General features: G+C 38.3%; 3 protein-coding genes across 4 annotated transcripts; 1 reads left to right on the top strand and 2 right to left on the bottom strand.

Moving 5' to 3' along the window:
- Nucleotides 1-12,112: 12,112 nt before the first annotated feature.
- Nucleotides 12,113-13,060, bottom strand: LOC124311925. Its single transcript, XM_046776292.1, has one exon. The coding sequence runs from the start codon at nt 13,058-13,060 to the stop codon at nt 12,113-12,115; it is 948 nt and encodes a 315-aa protein (XP_046632248.1).
- A 719-nt stretch (nt 13,061-13,779) lies between these two features.
- On the bottom strand, nt 13,780-16,764 carry LOC124311924. Its single transcript, XM_046776291.1, has 3 exons — nt 16,119-16,764; nt 14,347-14,948; nt 13,780-14,143 (listed from the first exon to the last, which is right to left on the bottom strand). The coding sequence occupies exons 1-3, from the start codon at nt 16,762-16,764 to the stop codon at nt 14,024-14,026; spliced, it is 1,368 nt and encodes a 455-aa protein (XP_046632247.1). The 3' UTR covers nt 13,780-14,023.
- A 2,447-nt stretch (nt 16,765-19,211) lies between these two features.
- Nucleotides 19,212-21,323, top strand: LOC124311530. 2 transcript variants are annotated; one of them, XR_006909833.1, is made up of 6 exons: nt 19,212-20,007; nt 20,068-20,269; nt 20,357-20,519; nt 20,609-20,702; nt 20,766-20,920; nt 20,986-21,323. XR_006909833.1 is itself a non-coding variant. In XM_046776060.1 (5 exons), exons 2-5 carry the CDS (start codon nt 20,470-20,472, stop codon nt 20,999-21,001), a joined length of 315 nt encoding a protein of 104 aa, XP_046632016.1. In that variant the 5' UTR covers nt 20,023-20,269; nt 20,357-20,469; the 3' UTR covers nt 21,002-21,323. The 2 variants fall into 2 exon arrangements, 1 of the variants encoding a protein (XP_046632016.1); XM_046776060.1 differs by lacking the exon at nt 19,212-20,007 and having other exon boundaries at nt 20,023-20,269.
- The last annotated feature ends 402 nt before the right edge of the window (nt 21,324-21,725 follow it).

Here is a 21,725-nt window from a genome sequence, read left to right as displayed (position 1 = left end):
CCGCAACTGACTGTGGCTCGTCCCTCCTCCATGCGTTGGGGGTTTTATCCCCTACCGTGGAACACGGAGGAATGGGTAGCATGGCGGTGGCATCGTTGTCGTAGAGGGGAGGAGTCATCTATCCACCCCATCCCCAGATTGTAGTGCGTCATTTGGCCGCGAGGGCTGTGAGCGTTCTCTCCCCCCTTTTTTATTTTACGAAAAAGATCACGGGGAGGAGGGGCTTCAGCAGACAGGAGGAGAGGAAGCCATTCGACATGATCTCACATGATTCACCCCAAAACTAAAACTGTTATTAGACGCTTAATACCATTTAATTTTCAATTAGGTTATCTTTAAGGAAAACTAACCGAGAAGACGAATGAAAAACCCGTTAGCAAATCAATTCAGCATCTCGGCGACATTCCAACACACGACAAATTTGCATAAGATTTAATATGAATGGCGGCAAGTGGAAAAAAAGAGGACGTGTGTTTTTCAAGGTTCGTATTTTTCTCACTCTCTCCCCTGCACCGATAGAACAAAAATCTTAAGGCCATTGAATCGTAACAGGAAAATTTCCAAAAAAAAAAACGAAGGTGAAATCAAACAAAAAAAGAAACTTAAAAAAAGGGGTGGTTGACTTATAATACGTGATGTCTTGTTTGTACTTGCCGACTGGTGTATCGAATGGCGTTCACCTTGACTCGCGTTTCTTTTTTTTATATTTTCACCATTTTCTTAGTCACCCAGAACCCCTTTTTTACAAATAAGAAAAAATCTCCTATTTTTTTATCATCATCGGCATTTCCGGGAGACAGACAGTTCGGAATTATTCATCTTTGTAAATTCGTTCGGGATTGAAAAGAGAGAGAAAAAAGGGTGACGATATGTGATTGCGTCATCCGACCAGCAGCTGCAGCCCAATAGTAACGTGATATTCTCTCTCTCTCTCTTTTTTAGTTTTGGTGTTTTTTGGCACGATGAGACATGACTTCCGCGCGGGATCACGTACACGTACGAGAAACGATTAGCCCGTGTCACGGATCGGACCCCTCTGCCAGACAAGTTAGAGCCGACAATCGATCGCCCAGTTGGTTGGGTAGGGAGAGATCCATCTCTTTTCGATTTCGTTGGACGTTTAGATTGGAAAATCAAAATGGCGCGTCGACGGTTAGCATCAGTAAATAGAGCTCCAATGACATGCGGGAGTGAACAGCTTTAACGGCTCGTCTTCTTCTTCAAATGTCAAATCTTTTTTATTTATTTTTTTTTCTTATTCTTTGGTAGACATGACAGGATCTAAGCTTTCAACCTTGAATTATTCAACAAATAATACGATTCGTAATTTTACAACCCAAAAAGAAGAAGATGGGTTGATGACCTCATTTCTCTCGATGATGTCGATTGTTTTGTCAACATGGTAACAGCTAAAGAACTGCGACTCATTTCTTTTGTTTGTGTCTACTACGCACTTGTGGAAAAAGGTTATTCCAGGTCAAATTAGGATGGCGCCCTTCTCGCCAGGGGGCGGTAGATATATAGTACGTAGGTGCGGTATACAGCAGTATACAGTATACATTTCTCTGTGCTCTTTTGCCACCATTTATTTGGAAAAAGAAAAATCTCTCTTTTATATTTGTTGGTCAAATTGAGTCAGGGTGGAAGAATTGTATTGAACTCTACTGAACCGTGGCTGCATGCCATTCTCTCTATGTGTATACTGTATAGTGAATGTGTAATGACCTTGGTTCTAATTGGATCAAAAACCGTCCATCATCATCGGCTTATTCGGTCGGTGGGGATGATGTTTGTGTCTAGTGTTAACGACCTCCCTATATACCCGTGTCCTATCAAATTACCCCTTTTTAAAAAATTAAGAAATCGGCAAATTATTTCAAGTATCGATTCTTAACTGATTTTCTTTTTCTTTTGACATTCACCGGGGGGGGGGGGGGGAAATAAATTTAATTTCAAATGTTTCAACAGGTCGGCGGTGTATGTGTCTTCCAGTGTGAGCGCGTGTCCGGACGTGACAGTTGGATTTTTAACGTTCTGCTAAGAAAACTCCTGAGGACTTCTCCGATCCCAATCAATGCTGATGGGATGATTCATGAAAACGGCGCGACAAAGTGTCGCGAGCTGGTGCGGACGGACTTTGTGTGTCTTGTACCGTTGACAGAAATAAAAAGAAATCGGGAGGGGGACTATACCGACGACAACCGTGTCGCTTTTCAAGTCCTCCACAAAACTTTTTTTTTTTTTTTTTTGCTTTCCCGCTCGACATGTTTGAAATGCGCAATAAATTCCTTCACGGCGGACTGACAAAGTCCCCAAAAGACTTTTTCCAGTAAATAGTTTTATGATAAATTCCAATTGTTTCTCTATGACTCAACGTGAACCGAATAACAAAAAAAAAGGAAAGTTTTAAATTTTTTTGGACTGTTTGTTGGGAAAGCTCCGTGACATTTCGAACATAATACGATAGCGCACACTCACACACGTGTTTTGTGTGTGTGTGTGAAATATTAGACCGGTGTGTATACAATGTAGCCCATAAGCGTCCTTATGGGCTGTTGCGGTTGCGGAAGGAAGCGATTTGAAAGACAGGCCGACACATTCGATGAATTCACCAACTTTACGATATTACAAACAAAATGTCTGGACATGTGCAACTACAAAAAGAATGGGCCTTATCTTATTTTTTCAAATTAAACAAAAGTGTCGGCTGTGTTCCATACGCGGGCTCAAATCTTTTTATCGATCCCGTCGTTTTCCTCTTTTTCATTTTTTTTGAATTCTTTACGACGACTGGATGCAATTCAAAGAAATAAGAAAAATCCTTAATGACTTGTGACGCGATCGCCCAGGAAATAGATGGACGAGACCGTGGGAAATGAACGGCAACGGAATTATTAGATCGAGGAACAACCGGCAGCCCAAAAAATAAAATGTTTAATCTACCACTGCTCAGCAGAGACCTCCAAAGTTTTTCACCTGGTGCCATTCATTATAAACACACACGATTGCTGCTGTTGCTGCTGCTACCTATCACATGCGCATAATAATCACTTCCTCTAGACATATCTTAACCTTATACACGGCAGTCATTTAGTCTCATTTTCTCCGAAAATAATTCTCATATTTTCCTTAAAGGTCGGATGCGCGTCCGACATTTCCTCCTTTCCATTAAGTCCATCTTCTCCCTTCGCTAATGACCTGCCAGCAGAGTCTGTTAGCTGACGACACATATATCCCCCCCCCCCCCTACTACTACTAGTCGCTCGGGATTATTATCGTCAACCAAAAAGAAAAAGAGGCGCAGAGTTATTTGACTTGTGCGAGCGCGAGCGCGAGAAAAGCTTTGGCGTAGTAATATATTTTCCAAGGGCGCGCTAGGCATGATCCGTCAAGCCTTGGGTATCGTCCGCAAGTTGACACGCTTTTCGGTCTTAAATCCCGCGTGAAAAATCACTGGGGCCATCGCCGGATGGCGAAGATTAAATATCACAAACAAGCAAGAAGAAAGAAAATAAAAAAAAGAGGCCGACGATATTTGAGTCTTAGACCAGTAAATAGACAGATGTGTGACTTTGATCCATCGCCAATTGGATTGTCTCTCTTCTGCCACATTTTATAAAGCCGGGCGCTGGATGTTGTACATCTACCATATAGCCCCGGATCTTCGGATGCATAGATTTGCTCCTCAAAGTCTCTCAGACTATACAGCGGCTTATAAACACATGTCAAGTCCATTTCTATCTCATTTTTTGTTGTTTGTTTGTTGTACTATACAATGTCTGCGCTGTTGTTTATTCGCTTATACATTTTGTGTTGTACAACAGGCGACCACCAACAGTGGCAGATGGACTGCTATAATGCGCAAGTTGAACACAATAATAGAAAGAAGAAGAAAAAAAAAGTCGTGTTTTTTTTCCTCCTCTTTTGGGGGTTGGGTCGGGAGTAGTATGTAGGGGCGGGGGGAAGTTTTTACACGGCGGTCGGCGCGCATCATCCCCCTCCTGTTGTTATATCATAACAGATGATGATAATGGCGTTGTGTAATAAAAATAGAGAGAAAAAGAATCAGTTCAATGATAAGATTTTTTTTTTCTTTTTTGAGCCTTTATTTTTCTTGTATAAAAGAATTGGGCGTGGCTGGCTGATGAGGACGCTCACATCCGACTGATGTTGACAGATTGAAATTCGATTCGTTTTTAATGTGGAAAAAAAGGCTACTGGTCTTTTACCTGCTAATAATAAAAGAAGAAGAGACGCACCGGATCGATTTATGTAAATGTGCGGATGTCATATATTATAATACAGCTGAGAAAAGTTAAATGATTGATTTTTGGTAAGATTACATAAAATAACAACCTATTTCGATTCTTTTTTTTTCTATCTCTCTCTCCGTGGTTTTTTAGAAAAGAAAATCGACAAAAGAATAAAGGTGATGAAGAAGATTTACGATGAAACAGAGGAAGGAAGGAGGGGAAAGAATAGGTTGATGGCCGCTGCGACGCCATCTTCTTGTGTTTGTCTATATATGTATTCGACGTAAAAAAAGAAAAGAAGCTAAAGAGAGGAAAAAGAAAAACTTTTTCTCCAAAAAAGAAAAGACGTAATAAAAAGATGGAGGAGGGTTAAAAGAAGAGGGGGAGAAGTTTTTTTGTGTGTGTGTCCGGACACGTCAGACAAAGTGGAGACACAATATCCAAGGTAGAAAAGAGCAAGAGTATAATTTATTTAGGTAGAAAAGAACCAAACATCAAGTCTTCTTCTACGCATATAAGAGGGAGAAAAGATTGTTCTTCTAACCCCCCTCTATATGAAATCCACCTGTACATTTGTGTGTGTATGTATATTTGTAGGAGAACCAGTCCAGACTTGAGTAGTGTTTGTGATGCTGTTTTCTCTCTCTCTGCTTTACTACACCATCTTTTTCGGACCATCAGTGCCACCACCACACAGAGTTCTCGACTGGTTTCATCGCTTCATGTTCCATTCGTGGGCACGTGTTGTTTTTGTTTTTCTCCGAGTCCTCCTCCTCCTCCTCCTTCCATCGCCGGAGGGGAATTGGTAACAATAACACTGACGCGTGTCCCATCACGTGTTGGATGCTGCCCCCCGAGAAAATAAAAAATAAAAAACAATGGTCAAATAAAAAAATAAAAACTTGATTTTTCTTCTTCGAGTTGTTGTTGTTGTTGTACTACTATGAAGGAGGGGGACGATTGAGGAGAAATGACGAGGGACCCTCAGGCCCATGATCCTCCCGAAACGACCTAATAAAAAAAGATGATGAGTTCAACTTTGTGATTTTATTTTGTTTCCATCGTGATTTCTCACCATCAATCGACTTACATGTCCACGGTTATTATTTTAAGCTAATGGACATTGTCCAGAAAGAAAAAAATGTTGTAGCGGTTGAAAATCGAATCAAAAGGAAAATAGATGGGTAATAAAAACCGGAAACGTCAGTCGGATTCTCCCGCGGTTGAAAAACGAGTGACGCTGTGCGCAGCAGGTTGTTGTACCGATACATCACACTCGTCGAATATAAGACTAACAAAAGCACGCGCGGTCGAAAGTTTGATCGAATGTGACACCGTAATCGTAAATTCGTAACATCAATCGACCGTTAAATTATCAAGTTGCTCGCGTCGGAAAGGTGCTTATTAGACAACATTTGAACGGTACAATAGCTGTGACGCATTATGGTCAGTTGTGAAATCGTCGAAGCGCCAAATTCAAATAATAGACGACATTTTTGCTGATCGAAAATCGACTATTTTGCTATTGTCTAGCGGGTGCAGTTATTATTAGAGAAAACTTAACGCCAAAGTTGATATTCTGTGATGACAATTGACTCATCCGTTCCCGCAATAATGAAAATATTTTGATCGAGACGGATGAAAACGGCTGATATTATTATGATAGGCTGAGTCAGATATTGAGAACCCACCTACCGCTAGAGGTATAGGTCACGATGAAACTTCTTGTTTTTACTTCTGAACTACCTTTTGTGTCGATGTTATTTTCATGATGACGCAACTTATAATATTACCCGTGTTAGTCCTAAACTCTGGGGATTGACCAACGACAACACAGACTGACACCATGAATTCTTATAGCCTAAGCTATGACATCTGTTCCTTCCGGCTACTAACGCCAAAACAAATTTGAACCTTTTTGAGCCAGAATGAGGAAAACGGTCTGCATTTACGTACTCATGCGAATCAATTGTTTCTTGAAATTTGTCGATATCAATAGAGTGATTTTGATTACGAATCATGAATCAAAAAACTTTTTTAATGAACTTTGTTAATGACGATATGGCGAAGTTGCCACTGAATCCTTAATTACAATTTCTTGGGCGCATTGAAATTTAAACGCTGATAGGTTAGTTATTATTTACCACCAGATATGCGTGATAAATTTGTTTCATATATTTACTTTTCCATTCAATATTATACGTTCAATCACGCTAAATCAGATATTGAACTTCTCCAAATCGATTTGGAATCAACCATCTGAAGAAGTTATCTCGAGATTTAACCAAGTTGCAACCAACACAACATGAAAAGTAAACATCTACTTGAATCACTTCCTTAAAACTATTGGATTGGTGAAACCTGAGGAATGCTCTGCAGTTTCAATCCATGATAAAGAAATCAAAAATAAACAAAATCTATTTAAAAGTTTGTAACTGTTAACATTTGGTAATGTTCTCAAGTTATACTTAAGTGCATTTAACCTGTAACGAGGTTAATATCTAGTTGGTATGCAAAAGGCAACCTAAACAAAGATTTATACAACACAATAAGTCCAGCCTATCTTAAACGGTCATGTACTTCATAATCAACATCAAATATGTTGCTGCAGTTTTCTTTGAATGACATCACGTCAGTTCAATATACCATCTAGGTGTATGTGTGCGATAACTAAGTGCATGAAAATGCTATTGATGTACGAACTCGTTTACCAATTAGACGTAAAACTTAAGATACTACACATTTAACATTTAATTTTTAAATGTTCAAGGTGTTCTGATATCTGCTTCGTTGATAGTTGGAATTGTCACATTTCCGACAACACATAGTAATTAATAGATCATCAGTCCACATAAAAGTACTGAAAGAAACAAAAAGATATCGAATTATGTAGATGACTCATGCATGTCTGACTGACTAAAGCTATTAAAATTGCAAAGAAATCCGATCCACTTAACGAAATCAATTTAATATTCTTACTTCTAATATCACCCAATGTCTAATTGACAGGTAATGTTCATTGTTGAGAAATTAAATATTCCGACTGAAGAAAATGATATTAAATTCCATGTCGAATAATGCTCGTTGTGTGCCCAATAGGCCAGAATAGGCCTTGAGCGTGTGGACGGTAAGCCTTACATGCAATATTTTGCATTTTGACTGATTGGGTCGCAGTTATTAGTATTATTTCATTAAACGCTTGACGTGTTGTAATTATTTGCAAAAGGGAAAGGGAACTGTAAACTATATAATAAGGTTGACTACAGTTCGAATCATGAATTTTAATTCCTTTTATCGAACTGAATCAATCGTGGATTTAATCAATGTAATTTTACCATCAAGATCACGTACCATACTTAATTTAAATTCTGGTATTACACTGAGAAAAACTTCAATTGTTGGACTATCAATTGAATTGATGGGTAACAATCTAAAATTAAAAGAACCGAAAATTGAGTGTTCAACAATTGTATTTGGGATATCCAACCATAACTTATGTCCATACAACTAACCAAACTTTAGAGCGTGCTCCCCTACGCAATTTATACACTGTTATAATATGCATGTGTATGAAAACTGATATAGCTCCAATTAGATCCCTTCATCTGCTTATGCAGAAAAAAATTCATTTTTAGAAATTATATTAACTTTCCCCTAACATTAGTGCGCATTAGTGTTTCAAATGAAAATAGGCCAATCAATTAAATTGTTGCGAATAAAACTAAGGGTAGAAATGACCATGTGAATGATATATAATTTTTAAGTAAGCAATTGGCAATTAAAGCCAATTAATCTCAGCTGCAATGTTCATCTCTTGATTAAAATCAACGTTCATTAATGTGAAGTTGAATATTAACAACCACCACGGATAAAAATTAAGTTAAAACAGAAATATCATGAGTTAATTGACGATTTGACGAAGGGGGTAGCCTTCACGTATAATGCATTTCCCAATCTATAGGACACGTAACAGTATGGCAAATCTACGAAACTTATCAAGTCACTTTATTCAAAATTTATTTTTAATAACAGCTGCGTGGATTCAAGTTTCAAGATTATTTTTCTTTAGTGAATTTAATATAAAATGAACAATTTGGCTGTTCACTCTCAAAAGTGGAAGCTTTATCTTCATTCATCAAGTTTCACTCAACCACTTTGCACTATCTTATAAGTTGAATGATTCTGCCATAGGAATATTTCGAAAACGTCTTGTACAGACTTTAATTTGTCGATAAAATAATTCATTTCAGTGCGATATTTTTGGTCATGTAGACTGACAAAATCTATCTTGGTTGCAAAGTAATTGGTTGCAAAGTAATTCGAACCATTAACCAAATTCTAATATAAATCTTATCAACTGTTACCGCCCCATTTCTAGTATCCCGGCATTGTTCGTTATTGAGAAATAAAATATACCGACTGACGAAAATGATATTCAAGTTTCAAGTTGAATAATGCCCGGTGTGTGCCCCATAAGCCTGAAGCGTGCGAACGGTGAGCCGCACATGCAATAATCTGCATTTCTGACTGATTGAGTCGCATATTAGTATTATCGTATGAAACGCTTGACATGTTTTATAATCATTTTCAAAAGGGAAAAAGAACTATAAGCTACATATTATTGTTGATTGCAGTTCGAGTCATGAATTCGAGTTTTTTTTACCGAACTGAATCAATCGTGTATCGCTTAATTATAATCTTACCATCGGGAATGCGTATCGAATTTAGTTTTTATTCTGGATGTGTACACCAGTGAATTTATCAATTACGTTTACTAATTTGAACTGATGAGATTTTTCACTTATATGTTCAACAATGAATTCGTTGGGTAGGCTGACCTAAATGTCTTACACCACTTATTCATCATTTACAATATTTTCATCAGAGAAATAGTAAAGCTATAAATTCAAAAAAATTGTATAATCTTTATTTAGAATATTCGTTAAACTTCGGAGAGTGATAACCGTCACAATTCATACCGTGTTAAGCCATGATAATGTAAGAAAAACTGACATTTCTCTTATTAGATCCCTTGATCTGAGTATGCAGAATAAAGTTCATTTTGAAATTTGGGACTCTCACCTAAAATTAGTGATTCAAATGAAAATGTCAATTAAATTGTAGCAAATAAAACTAAGGGTAGAAATGACCAAGTGAATGACAAATTATTTTCAGTAAAAAATCAGTAAAACATGCGTCCGATTAATTTTATTGGATATATTGAAATTGTTTTAACAAATGATTATTGAAGATGACAGTCTGACGAGAATACGTATATTGATTTTAGAATGCGATTCCCCAAACCAAACGCAGTTGCAAGTTGATTACAGTTTACCTCATGTACCATTGACTGATCAATGCTGATCACTGATCATCTTCATATCCCTGCTGTTCTTTATTAATGGTTAGCAGGTGTTCTTTGGTACAAACTATTGTGCCAGAATAATTCTTGAGTCATTCACATGCGACTGACATCTCAATTAACAGACCATGATGACATTATTTAAATCAAGTACGATTGACGTAATAGATCCAAAATCTTGTGTAAGTTTACAAATGCAATTATTATATCAGTGTCCGTAAGTGAGTATCCTGTCTAGTTAAAACCTAACATGAAATCAATTATTGGGTGAGAACAATCGGAATTCAAAGCCAATTGATCGCACCTGCAATGTTCTTCTCTTGATGAAAAATCAACGTTCAGAAATGTGAAGTTGAATATTTGCAACCTCCCCAGATAAAAATCAAGCTGAAACAGAAATGTCATGAGTTAACTCACGAATGGGTTGCCGACTTCACGTACGTAATGCATTTCCCAACCCAAAGGACACGTAACAGTATATAGCAATCCTACAAAGCCTGTCAAGCGACTTCAATCAAAATTTGTCTTTTAAAAATAACGGCTTCAACAGAATTTTCCTCTAGAGTCTAGACATTTTAATATAAAATCAACATCTTGATATTATATCAGATGTTCATCAACTTGTCACCGGTCAAATGATGCAGTATGATGCATTAGCAAAACTGTTACACACGCTTCGATTTGAATTTCTAAACGCAGTTTTACATAAATTACGCTTACACATAAAAGCGTATGATAGATGATCGGCGGGGTATATCCCATACAACGCTGAGTCATTGGATTACCAGGAAACCCTCAACAGGTAAACACAAGTCTATAAGTGTTGAATATAAACCACTAGATATATGTATAGACCCCCAGAGTATCATTCACGTTCTCCTCCTGTCGGGACTAAATTTTCCTTATAAAATATCTCGCCACTGATTTAAAGAAAAACAAATGGAAGATTAGCGCTTGAATAATATTTAAAAAAACAATGACCATATAGAAGTGTTAAATACAATGGAGAAAACTGGCTATTGGTGTGCAGCAAGGCCTATGATTGTTGCCCGCGTTCACCAGTCTCCATCACGTTAGATTCTATTTTACACCCAAAAAAAAGTGGGAAGAAAAGAAAAAGTGTGATGATTATTATTTCTCTCTCTACTCTACACACACACACACCACAACCCGTGTCTATATTCCTCCTTTTTTTCTTTCCTTTCGTAGGGTTCATTTTCTATAGTTTTTTCTTCTTCTCTGCGGTTTGATTTACGACGGCGAGCTAGCCCGGGGCTGTGCAGCTGCGCAACTCTTGGTCGTGTTGTGATGATGAGGCTCTCCTTCTTCTTCTCCTTCTCCTTCTTCTTCTTCTTAGACTGTGCTACATCTCATTTCTATACCATATCTTTTTGAGCCTCTCTCTCTCTTTTTCCCTCCATTTTTATATATATAAATAGACTTTTTCAGAGAGAGAGAAGGAGAGAAAAGATAAAATAAAGATTTGGGTATACCCCTATTTTTTCCATCTCTTCTACTCGGTGTATAAGAGAGCTAGAGAGAACCCGTTGAACAAATAAGAAGACGCAATTAAAAATCATTTGTTATAGACGCGGTCTGTGGCCTCATCTCTTTTCCTATACAGACGCCTATGGATGTTCTTTTGTTTTTCTGTTTTTTTTTTCGGACTCTTCTTTTTCTCTTTTCTGCCACTTGTAAAACATGTCGACACAGAAACCGAGAACAAGTCGAGGGCGAAAAAAATAAAAAAGGTTTTTTTTCTCTGTGTGCAAAGCTGACATTCGAGATGGACTGACACGTGTGTCTGTATGTATAGTAGCGCTCGCGCTACAAGTGCGAGAGTCTCGTTTGGAAAGGAAAGAAAAAAGAGAGAGAAAAGTCGCCAGAGATATACAATTTCAAACCTGGCGCGCGCTGGAGAGATAGCCCCCCCCCTTCTTATAACATAAGAAAGTAAGGGAGGCTGTGGGTGTATTTTTTTTTTTTTTTTTTATTTTTTTTTATTGAAAGGCCTACTCAGTTTTGAGTGTTGCCTTAGCTCAGACCATACAGTTACAGTGCTCATGTGTCGTTGTGATTAACATATAAAATTATTACAAAGCTATACAATCAGTTTAAAACTATACGGGAGCAGAATAAAACAGCACGTTGGTACAGAGGTTTTGAAGTCACAAAGAAGGAGCAAGAAATCATTTAAGAGATATCGTATAGGTTTTGCGCATTGACGAGTGACAGGGAGAAGGTAAGACCGGCATGAAGACGGAGAAGAGAGAAGGAAGAGAGCGAGGGCAGAACGAGAGCAGACGAGCTGGAAAAGGCAATGGCTTGGAGGGCATTTGTTTGATTCGCTAGTGATGGGTAAGACTAATATTCGTGGTGGGCTTTATGTTTGTTGCGAGCTGAGAAGATTAAAAATGTTGCGAAGAGAGAGAAGTTAAGATTTGTGATGGGCTTTATGTTTGTTGCGATCTGAGACTTTGGGCGGTACTACATATTTTTATTTTAACCTTTCGGTCTTCAGGATGAAGTCTTTAAACTCTTTCCATATGTGCCGGAACTTTGGGATGTCCTCTAGCGATGGTGGAAACGTTTTTTTGCTGCTTGAGCACGCCTGGATGAGGTGTGATCTTTGACTTGCGTATCGTGCACAGTGGAACAGAAAATGTTCTACTGTTTCGTCGCCATGGCCGCACTCACACTGCGGTGATGAGATTGTTTTGATGAGATGGAGATGGTGATTTAGTCTGCAGTGCCCCGTGAGGACTTGGGTTATTTCCTGATGTATGTAGCTTCCATTTAGGCAGCTGGCGTCCGATGGTCGCGGGAAAAATCTTCTTGTGTGTGTTCCTGTTTTGCTGCCGGCCCACTCGTCACTCCACAGCTTTTGAATTTCCGTCTTGATCTTATCTTTGAGAAGTTCTATTGACCAGGGTTGATCTTTAGTTACTTGAGAGCCAAGATCGAGGACAGCTTTTGCTGCTTCTTTTGCGAGGTCAATACCTTCTGCTTCTTTAGCGACTAGATTGAGATGAATGTGGTCCCGATTGTCGTAGCATAGCTTTCTACAGGTGATTGCTGCTTCGTTCAGTTTTTCATTTTTAGTGCAGTCCTTGAGGGCAGGGACAGATTTGCAAAAAATATTGCAGCTAGTATAGTTGCTCTTATTTGCAGCAGCATATTGTAGTGCAGCTAGCAGGCCTAGGATTTCCGCCTGGTTTTCAGTTGTGTTTGCGGCTAACTTCTCTTGTGCGGTTTGGACGACTACCTTTGATGCACAACAGACAATCCCAAGTCCGACTCCTGCTGTAGATTTGTGGCTTTTAGTGTAGATGGCCAGGCCGTTTTCTTCTGGTGGAAGTGTAGATTCATCTTCTGATCTGTAGTTCAGTTTGCTCAGCTCCCATGGTGGGTGACTTCGCGAGTGGAATTTTCGCGTGCTGTCCATTGTTTGATCGAGTTTTTGTTTATGCAGTACCGCACCAATAGTTGCGGCAGAGGAGGGAGAAAATTCGACATGTTTATGAGAAAGATAATAATTGACAGAAAATTCAAGGATTTTTAGCTCGATAGGTAAGAAATTTGAAATAATTAGAAGGGAATTTAAGGGCACATTTTTTAGCGATCGTGTGATGCATTTGAGCATCGATCTTTGAACAGTTTGCAATTTGGTCTTGTATGATTTGATTAGAATAACACGACACCACACTGAGCATCCATAAAGGAGTTTGGGTACAATAATAGTTTTGTAGAGAGTGACCAGTTTTTTTGTGTCTAAACCCCAGGTGCGCCTTAAACATCTCCTCAGAATGTGGATTTGTCTTTGGGTTGCCCGACATTTTTCCTCAATATGTGACTTCCAACTGAGTTTGGTATCTAATTCGAAACCGACAAACTTGGAAGTCGCAGAGGGTGAGATAATGTTTTCTTTGATTTTAAAGTTACATGGCTCTATTGTTCTTTTGTTTGAGAAAATCATGAGAATTGTTTTGAGTGCGTTTATATCTAATAGATAGCGATCACATTTTGCCACTGTGTCGTTAGCTATTAGCTGTAAATTGCTTATGGCAATATCAATAACTTTGAGCCAGCAGACGATAGCAATATCGTCCGCATAGCCAATTATTTTATAGGGGAAAGGATACGACTACTTATGAGCTCTTCCGCCAGGATGATCCACAAGAATGGAGATAGGACTCCGCCCTGTGGGCACCCTATTTGTATTGAGCATTTGTAAAGTCCCTGATTTGTTTTGATTATCGCGGTCCGATCCTTGAGCAGGCTTGCGATTATGTCAATGAGATAGAGTGGGCACTTCCTTTTGGTCAGTGCTGCCAGTATCGCTGCCGGCCAAGCCCCATCAAACGCCCCGCTTATGTCCAGAAAAACCGCTGCTGTGTAACCTCTGCTTTCACGGTTTGTTTCGATTGTGCTTACCAGAGAATGCATGGCACTCACTGTTGACCTTCCTTGTCGAAATCCATGCTGACTCTCTCCAAACCATTTCTCTGTCACCGACATCCATGTTAGCCTATTGTAAATAATTTTCTCAAATATTTTACCAAGGGAATTCAGAACACTAATAGGTCGGAAGCTTTTAACATTTTTATATGACTCTTTATTGGGTTTTTTAAGTATAGTTACCTTCGCGTCCTTCTATTGCTTAGGATAGTATTTGAGGTCTAAGCACTTATTGTATAAGATCCGGAGGGTATCAGCTAGTAATGAATATACCTCTTGTATAATTGAGATTGAGATCCCATCTGTGCCCGGAGACGAGCTTGCGTTTAGTGCGAAGACTGCTGCTTCTACTTCTTCACTTGTAATGGTTGGTTGTACTTCATTTGCGCTTGCTTTCTTGTAGCTTGCATACGTGTTGATAATTTCTTCCTGCTCTGGGCCAATTGGTTTTGGGGCAGGAAAAAAGCTGTTACCTAGCTCTTTGATTATCTCTTCTTCTTCCGTCATAGACCTTCCATCCACAACAAGTTCCGTGGGCACTTGGCTGGTGTTCTGGCTATTGGACAAGATTCTTAGGCTCTTAAATAAGTCCTTATTCATGTTTATAGTGCAAAAGTTCTCGAACGCTTTTCCTTTGCTTTTTCTTAGCACTTTTTGATACATCCGTTTGGCTGAGCGGAAATTTGTTTCTTGCGGTGAACACTCTTTACTGGTACGTTTCCTCTCCTTGATGTTATTGGCTTTGAGAAATTTTTCATACTTGGCCGTTGCAGTGCGCATCTCCGCCTTCAGTTTATCCAGTTCCGGTGTCCAAAAATCTAGTTCGCTTTTGCTCTGTTTGTTTCTTGGCAGTTCCGATTTAATTGCACTATTACCTATAATTGACGTTATATTATTAACGATGCCATCTAGGTCTGCTTCGCTTTGCAAACCATCCCAATTTACATTTAGATTACACAGCTCACTATCCAATGTTGATCTTAATTTACTTTTATCTATGTTGCTCAATTTTGGTACCTTTCGTTCTTTTGATTGTCGGTTTGGTCGGCCAACCATAAGTTCAAAGTGTATGTATGGGTGGTCGGAGAGGGTTACAGTGTTCAAGAATTTCCACCCCGAAATTTTTACCTTGTCTCCATAAAGTGTGACATCCACTTTAGAAATTTTTAAGGGAATATATTCTAGTTTGGAATTTGGGACGTTAGCAATATTCAAGTTATTTTTAATAATGAGGTGTTCAAGTTCTACTCCCTTCTTGTCTGTGCGACTACTTCCCCAGAGCTTATTTCTTGCATTGGCATCCATACCTATTATTGTTGTTTTGAAATGATTAAAATTAGGATTATTAAAAATGTTCATTACTGCGTCCAATTTTCTATTTGATGGCCTGCAGTAGATTGAAAAGATAAAGATTGGCTCATCAACATTTATTTTAATACCTATGCATTCATTGCTTACCGGGTTTGGGACTGTTTCCACCATAATCGTTCGCTTAGTTAGGATTATGGCTCCATAGGCATGATCTTTCCTATCAAGGTTTTGATGGACGATATAGATATCGGGAACCGAAGGGACATGCAATTCATTATTAAAAATATTAATACACGCATAGGGTTCTTGGATAAGGGTAATGTCTATACGTAGGTCTACAAGAATTTTAAAAAAGTGTAGTGATGCCGTTTTGGAATGTTGTAGGTTAATTTGTATGCATTTTAGATTATTTGAGTTGTTAGGTTTTTCTGTCATTTATGATAAGAGTTTTTTGAGCCTATCTACTGCCTTAATCCGCTCCGGGCATTTTGGGTCATCTGATTTATGCTTACCATTTTTACAGTTAACACACTTGAACTTACTGTCCAGATGCTCACATTCTTTTGTTTTGTGTGTTTTCTCTGCGCACTTTCCACAGACTTCTGTCTTTGATGGGCAGTTGGGAGAGATGTGGTCTAGCTTATGGCACTTAAAACACGATCTTATTTCCCGGTTGAGATCCATTTCTTTGATGTTGTGTTTCTTGAAGCCATTGATATTGGTATGGATTATACCTGCTTTTAGGATTGCTACTTGCGTCTTCTTGGATGTCACATAAATTTTTACATGTCCCTTTTCTCTGGACAGAATTTTGATGCTGCTTATGTTACCTCGCAACAGCTCGTTCCGGTATTCGATTTCAGTTTGAAGTTCCTCTAAATCATTTGTTCCGGTGGCAAAGGCAACAACCGGGTAATTAAATTTCTGTTCTGCGATTGATTTTACCGTCCCGGTTAGTTTAGGGTCTTCTTTTATGATCTGTTCTGCCTTCTTGGCATCTGCTGCATTGTTGAAAACTAGGCGGGCTTGGTTGTTCCTCTTTGAGAAGTGTTGGAGTGTCGGCCATTGTTCGTTGCTTTTAAAAAACTGATCCATTGACTTACCATCCAGATTGGTGGTATCTAATTCTGGGTCCAGCTTAGCTATTAACGTTACTGATTTGGCCGCTCCAGCGAAGGATGCTGGTTTCGATGCCCCAAACGGAGTTTTGCTGTCTTGTTGCCCTGTTTCGTCTTTCTTAAAAATCCAATCAAGAGTACCTTTGCCGATTTGGATGTGGATTTTGTCCATTTCAGTTTGTAGCTTGTTGTACTTTTCTGCTAGATCAACATTTTCTGCTTCTAGTTCTTGGATGATGCTAATAAAGTCTTCTGGAGCCATTTTGCTAAAATCTCTTTCGCTTTCTGTTCGTTGTCTCTTTTGTGAAGTGCTACTGTTTGATCTGTCCCTTGATCGCAAAAGAGAGCAAATGTTTTTGCACTGTATTGAGCAGTACTTGTAGTTACCTGGGCCTAATTGTGTGAGTTTCTTCTGACAGTTCCTGTGCATGCATTTTTTCCCCCCACCGTTAACCTCCCCTGCTGTCCCTTCCAGATCCATTCCCTCGTCGTCTGGCATGCCAGTTAACGGGGACGTTCCAGGTAGACTAGCAAGGTATTCTCTGGCTCACCCACAACAATGAATTCTGCCTGAGGCAGAATATGAGTGGGTCTGTCAGAGTAGGCCTTCAGTTGGGAAGATTATTATTACGTTGGCAGAAAGTATCCAAAGAGTCACACAATCGATGCACTAGGAATTTATCTCTTATTTGAGCCTAAGCTCACTATACAGGTATCACTTTTTTATTTGAAAATTTACTGTAGATGAGAGCTAAAATGTACGATATGTGTCTTATAGCAGACGACGCTATGAATCTTGTCGTCGCTGTCGCTGTGGGTGTATGATATAAGGTGAGGAAGAAACTCCCAACCAGATCATTCCGGTTAGTTTTAACGAAAACAAAATTATTCATTTAGAATATTCTCTAAAACGTAAATTAATTTTATGTAGCGCGCGGTTGTTAATTCCGGTTAATTCCCATCAAAGTTGATCAGAGGTTTGTATGTATCGTCATTTTCGGCACCTGACCCTCTCCTAGAGCTTTTCACTCTGCTGGGCCAGGCCAGGCCAGGCAGGAGCAGCCCCTCTTACTTCTTGTTTCCCCCCTCGGTGGAAAACCGTTGGAAAGAGAGTGGCGCCAGACAGTCTGCCGGACTGGACGTCGCGACCAGCCGCGATAGTATATAGTAAGAACCCGCGCGACTTGTATACAAAATACAAACAAAAAATCTAATCAACTCTTCTCCAGTCTCTCTCATATTCTCTCCGCTTCAAAAACTAAGAAAAACTAAAAAAAAATCAACCGAGTATATAGGACAACAATCATCAAGTGCGACGTTTGTCTTTTTGGGTTTTGTTATCAGTGGGTAGTCCTCAATCTCTTTTAGCGCGATAAAAAACATTTTTTTGTATTTTTTTTCCACCGCAAAATAAATATAAAAAATAATCTTTTCATTGTGGCTAATTTAGCGGGGAGTTTGGGTTGCGTGTCGTATTGTCCACTCGGTCCGTGTTTTATCGCATTGAACCCACGCAGCATATAATATTTCTCTTCTTGTTTTATTTTTATAGATGTTTCTATTAATATTTTTGTTCTGTTCTGTTCTGTTTGGCTGCCGATGGGCGATGGTATAAAACATGGGGCAGGTATACACGAGAGCGCGGGTTGGCTTGACACATTCGAAACGAGGACAAAAAGGTAAAGAAGAAGAAGAAGGAAGAAGAAGAAACTTATCGAGAGGATATAGTCACCACTGCCGAGGGGGTTTGAATATAAAAGGGCATTTCCATCATCGTGTCTATAAGACCCATAGACACAACAACACAGCACACACACGGACTGTATAACTATAAAATAAGCGTCTGGGCGTCCGTGTCGTACAATTTATATCGAAGCCATCAAAAAAGAAACAAATGACGACCGAGGGCTCTATTTTCTTTTCTCTTTTTTTTTTTTTTATTTTTCTTTAAATCTTTTTATTTAAGGAAAATATTATACGCCGGTTATTTATGTGCCATCATCTCTGCAGCCTTTTTTTTTCTTTTTACTGATCTCTCACGAAACAAAAAGACAATTTTTTTTTTAATATTAAGAAACAAAAAAATATACACAAGGAACGAAATAGGGGGAGGAAATGCCATAAAACACAATAAATCTATTTCATTTCTATAAAATCCAAACAGTTTATTTTTTTCTCTCCATCCGTTTTGATTTGATTTTAAACGTCGGGGAGTTGACTATCCATCATCAACAGGTTTTATCTTACCTGAAAGAAAAATGGGAAATTAACATATTACGTTTTTGTGAATCGGATTCACGCGTTCAAAGTTTTCGGCGCGTGATATCCATTCGAATCACCGTGTTTTTTTTTAAATCGATCTCCTTTTAGTCTGTAAAAAAATTCTGTATTTTTGTTTTTTTACAAAAAGCAAACAACAAAAAATATAAATACAAATGGCAGGTAAAAAAAACATCAATATGTATGAGGCCGTGATTAGCATATAAGGAAAAAGCAGACAAAAAACACAAACACACAAAACGTTGGGTTTTCTTCGGATACTCATTTGAACTAAAAAAAAATAAGAAAAAGAATACACACAAGTTGATTTTCATTAGAGGCTCATCATATCCGGAACGGTATACTATCTATACAATATAATAGAGGCCAACAGAGAGAAAAACAAGGAGCGGTTATTAAACTCCATATCGAGTCACGACGCATATACTCTCTTAGAAAAATGTTCACACTGGACTATGAACATATATTTTCGTCACGAAATCGAAAATATATTTCATGAAATCGTGTACAAATTTTTCACAATTTTTGAATATAAGTCTTCGTAAAAATTGCAAGTGAAGTTTTATTTCACATTTGATGAAGTGTGAACATATATTTCACACTATAGGAGCGTTTTTGTATGGGATGGACGAAACACTTTGTCTATGTTGGCGCAATCTCTTCCCACCCTGCGCAATCCCACCACGAAAAATTAAAAAAATGAAGGGCGTCTATTTTTTTTCTTCTTTCTTCTTATATTTCTTTATCTTTCTTTCTTTTCCTTATGCTATATTCCCTTAGTTCCATATAGCCGCTGCCGTCAGTAAACCTTTGTAATCAAAAGAGGCAAAGTCAAATGTTAACAAAGAAATAAACCCGCAAACAACCCTCATATTGCTACAGCGTTAGAAAATCGCTTGAAAGCAAGATGTTCAAATTCGTTATTTCAAAGGTATGCATCGCGAAGCTGTCAAATGTTTGCACTACATATGAGTCATATATTTCCCTACCTTATTTGTAAAAATTATCTTCCCCTACCCGTCGGCAGTATAGCTCCAAGACCTTGAAAACACCCCTTTGTCTACATTGAATTTCCCCCGAATTTCATTCCAGTAAAATCTTGTCACACACAGTTGAGCTTCATTCTTATAGTTTTCATTTCAAAAATGGTCTTGTGTCGTGTTTCTTATATGATGACTGGTAAAAAGAGTTTGTGCGAGTGTTCGTCTATGGATGACATGCTCAGGTATGTAACACATTCTTAAATTTATTTACTGCCAGTAATATTGTTGAATTCTATCGATAGCTTCGTCGAAGTGTCTCGTCGATAAAGTTCTGTTGATTTTGGAGACGGCTGATGGATTTGAAGTTGAAGACGAACTCTCTTTCAGTGTCTATGTGAGTAACACTGAGGAACCTTCTTTCTGGGTTAAAAAAAATGTGATATAACAGAGCCGCATCCAACACCAAGTGTCGAAAATTCTCCGTCGGATGGAGCCAAGGAGAAGGTTATACAACATTTATGAATTACAATTAATATGTCATTCGGTATTTTCTGATTTGTATTTCATTGGCTGTTCCTTTCATATTTTTAGGGCTTATTTGACGACTTCAGAAAAATAATTGAAACGAAGGAAGGTCAGGCACCGATGCTTTGCTCGACAAATTAGACAATCAGTCAGAGCTGGATGACAAGGATATTAAGAAAATGAATACTGTTTTTGGTTCTTATCTCTTCTTAAACTTAAACTATGGAAGGTAAATATTTATGTGTGATGTCTGTTTTCTTTTTGACATGGCATATTATAATGAAATCGTAGAACATTATACATATGTTTTTTTTACAGAGAGGTAAATCCTGATCCAGAGATTTGTGACACGTTAGCTCGAGCAATTGTAAGTCAGTTCACAATGACAAAAACTGCTGTTGGCAATGGCTGGGTAATTTTGTTTTCTTTGTAAGGTTAATGCACGTATAAATACGAACGATTTTTCCATTTATAGGAGTCTTGGTTTGATATCGAGACGGGTAAAGGTCGTCTTGTGAATTACGCTTCTCGTCATTGGTTTCCCTACTACCTGCTTCACCGGGCAGAGGAAAAAAAGGACCGCGCCCTCAACGGGAAGAACTGGAGTTGCAACTTATACAATTTTTTCCGGTTTGGTTTCATTTCAGCTTAGTTGTCCATGTCTCTTAAATAATTATTTCTAATCTTGTTTAAAGGAGGACACAAATTTGAATTCTGCCATTGTAGCCGCTGCATCCCGTGGGATGAAACAACCAGGACTGATTATACTTGGAGTGGACCAATTCTACCTTAAATTAGATGAGCATGCAGTCAAATTTGGAGTTGGTTGCGTGTCAGAGACCATGGGATATGTTTTTGGGGCTTATTTTGTGTTTAATTGCTCATATCCGCCTCTGTGGCACATGGTTTTTGGTTTTTTGGAAGAAGTTGTAAATATTCCTAAAGAACTTAGGAGCGTAAAATCTTCAATCACCATTAGAAATTTCGTGTTAAAACTTTCTAAAGTATCTAATTAGTTAGCAATGTATTAAGTTGGAACTGGGAAAATACAATGTCTTTGAGTAAATTCATTTTTTATCGTTTTTTAATTAAACCTTATGCAATAGTACTAAAAACAATTAAATCAATGAATATAGCATGTTACTGTCTACTATTCTATCAGAATAAGTTTATGAATTCAAATATTAATATTGCATGCATTGTTATATCATTATCTTGATAACATAACAATGCAGTATCGGTAACATTTTTGTTATTTAAAACTTTTATTTCCGATGACCTTGAATTGTTCATCGTGAAAACCTTGAATTTTTCCTGTAGACGACCTTGAATTATTCCGAAAAACTTAATCCAGGTCGTTAACCTTGGATCCAAGGTTTTTGCATCTTAGAAACGAATGCTTGACGAAATGAATATTATTGTTCACACTGCTGCA

The sequence above is a fragment of the Daphnia pulicaria genome, chromosome 8 (genome assembly GCF_021234035.1).
Source record: "Daphnia pulicaria isolate SC F1-1A chromosome 8, SC_F0-13Bv2, whole genome shotgun sequence".
Classification (NCBI taxonomy): Eukaryota; Metazoa; Arthropoda; class Branchiopoda; order Diplostraca; family Daphniidae; genus Daphnia; species Daphnia pulicaria.
Note: the sequence above shows the minus strand (reverse complement) of the source record. Positions and strands in the feature narration are given on the sequence as shown.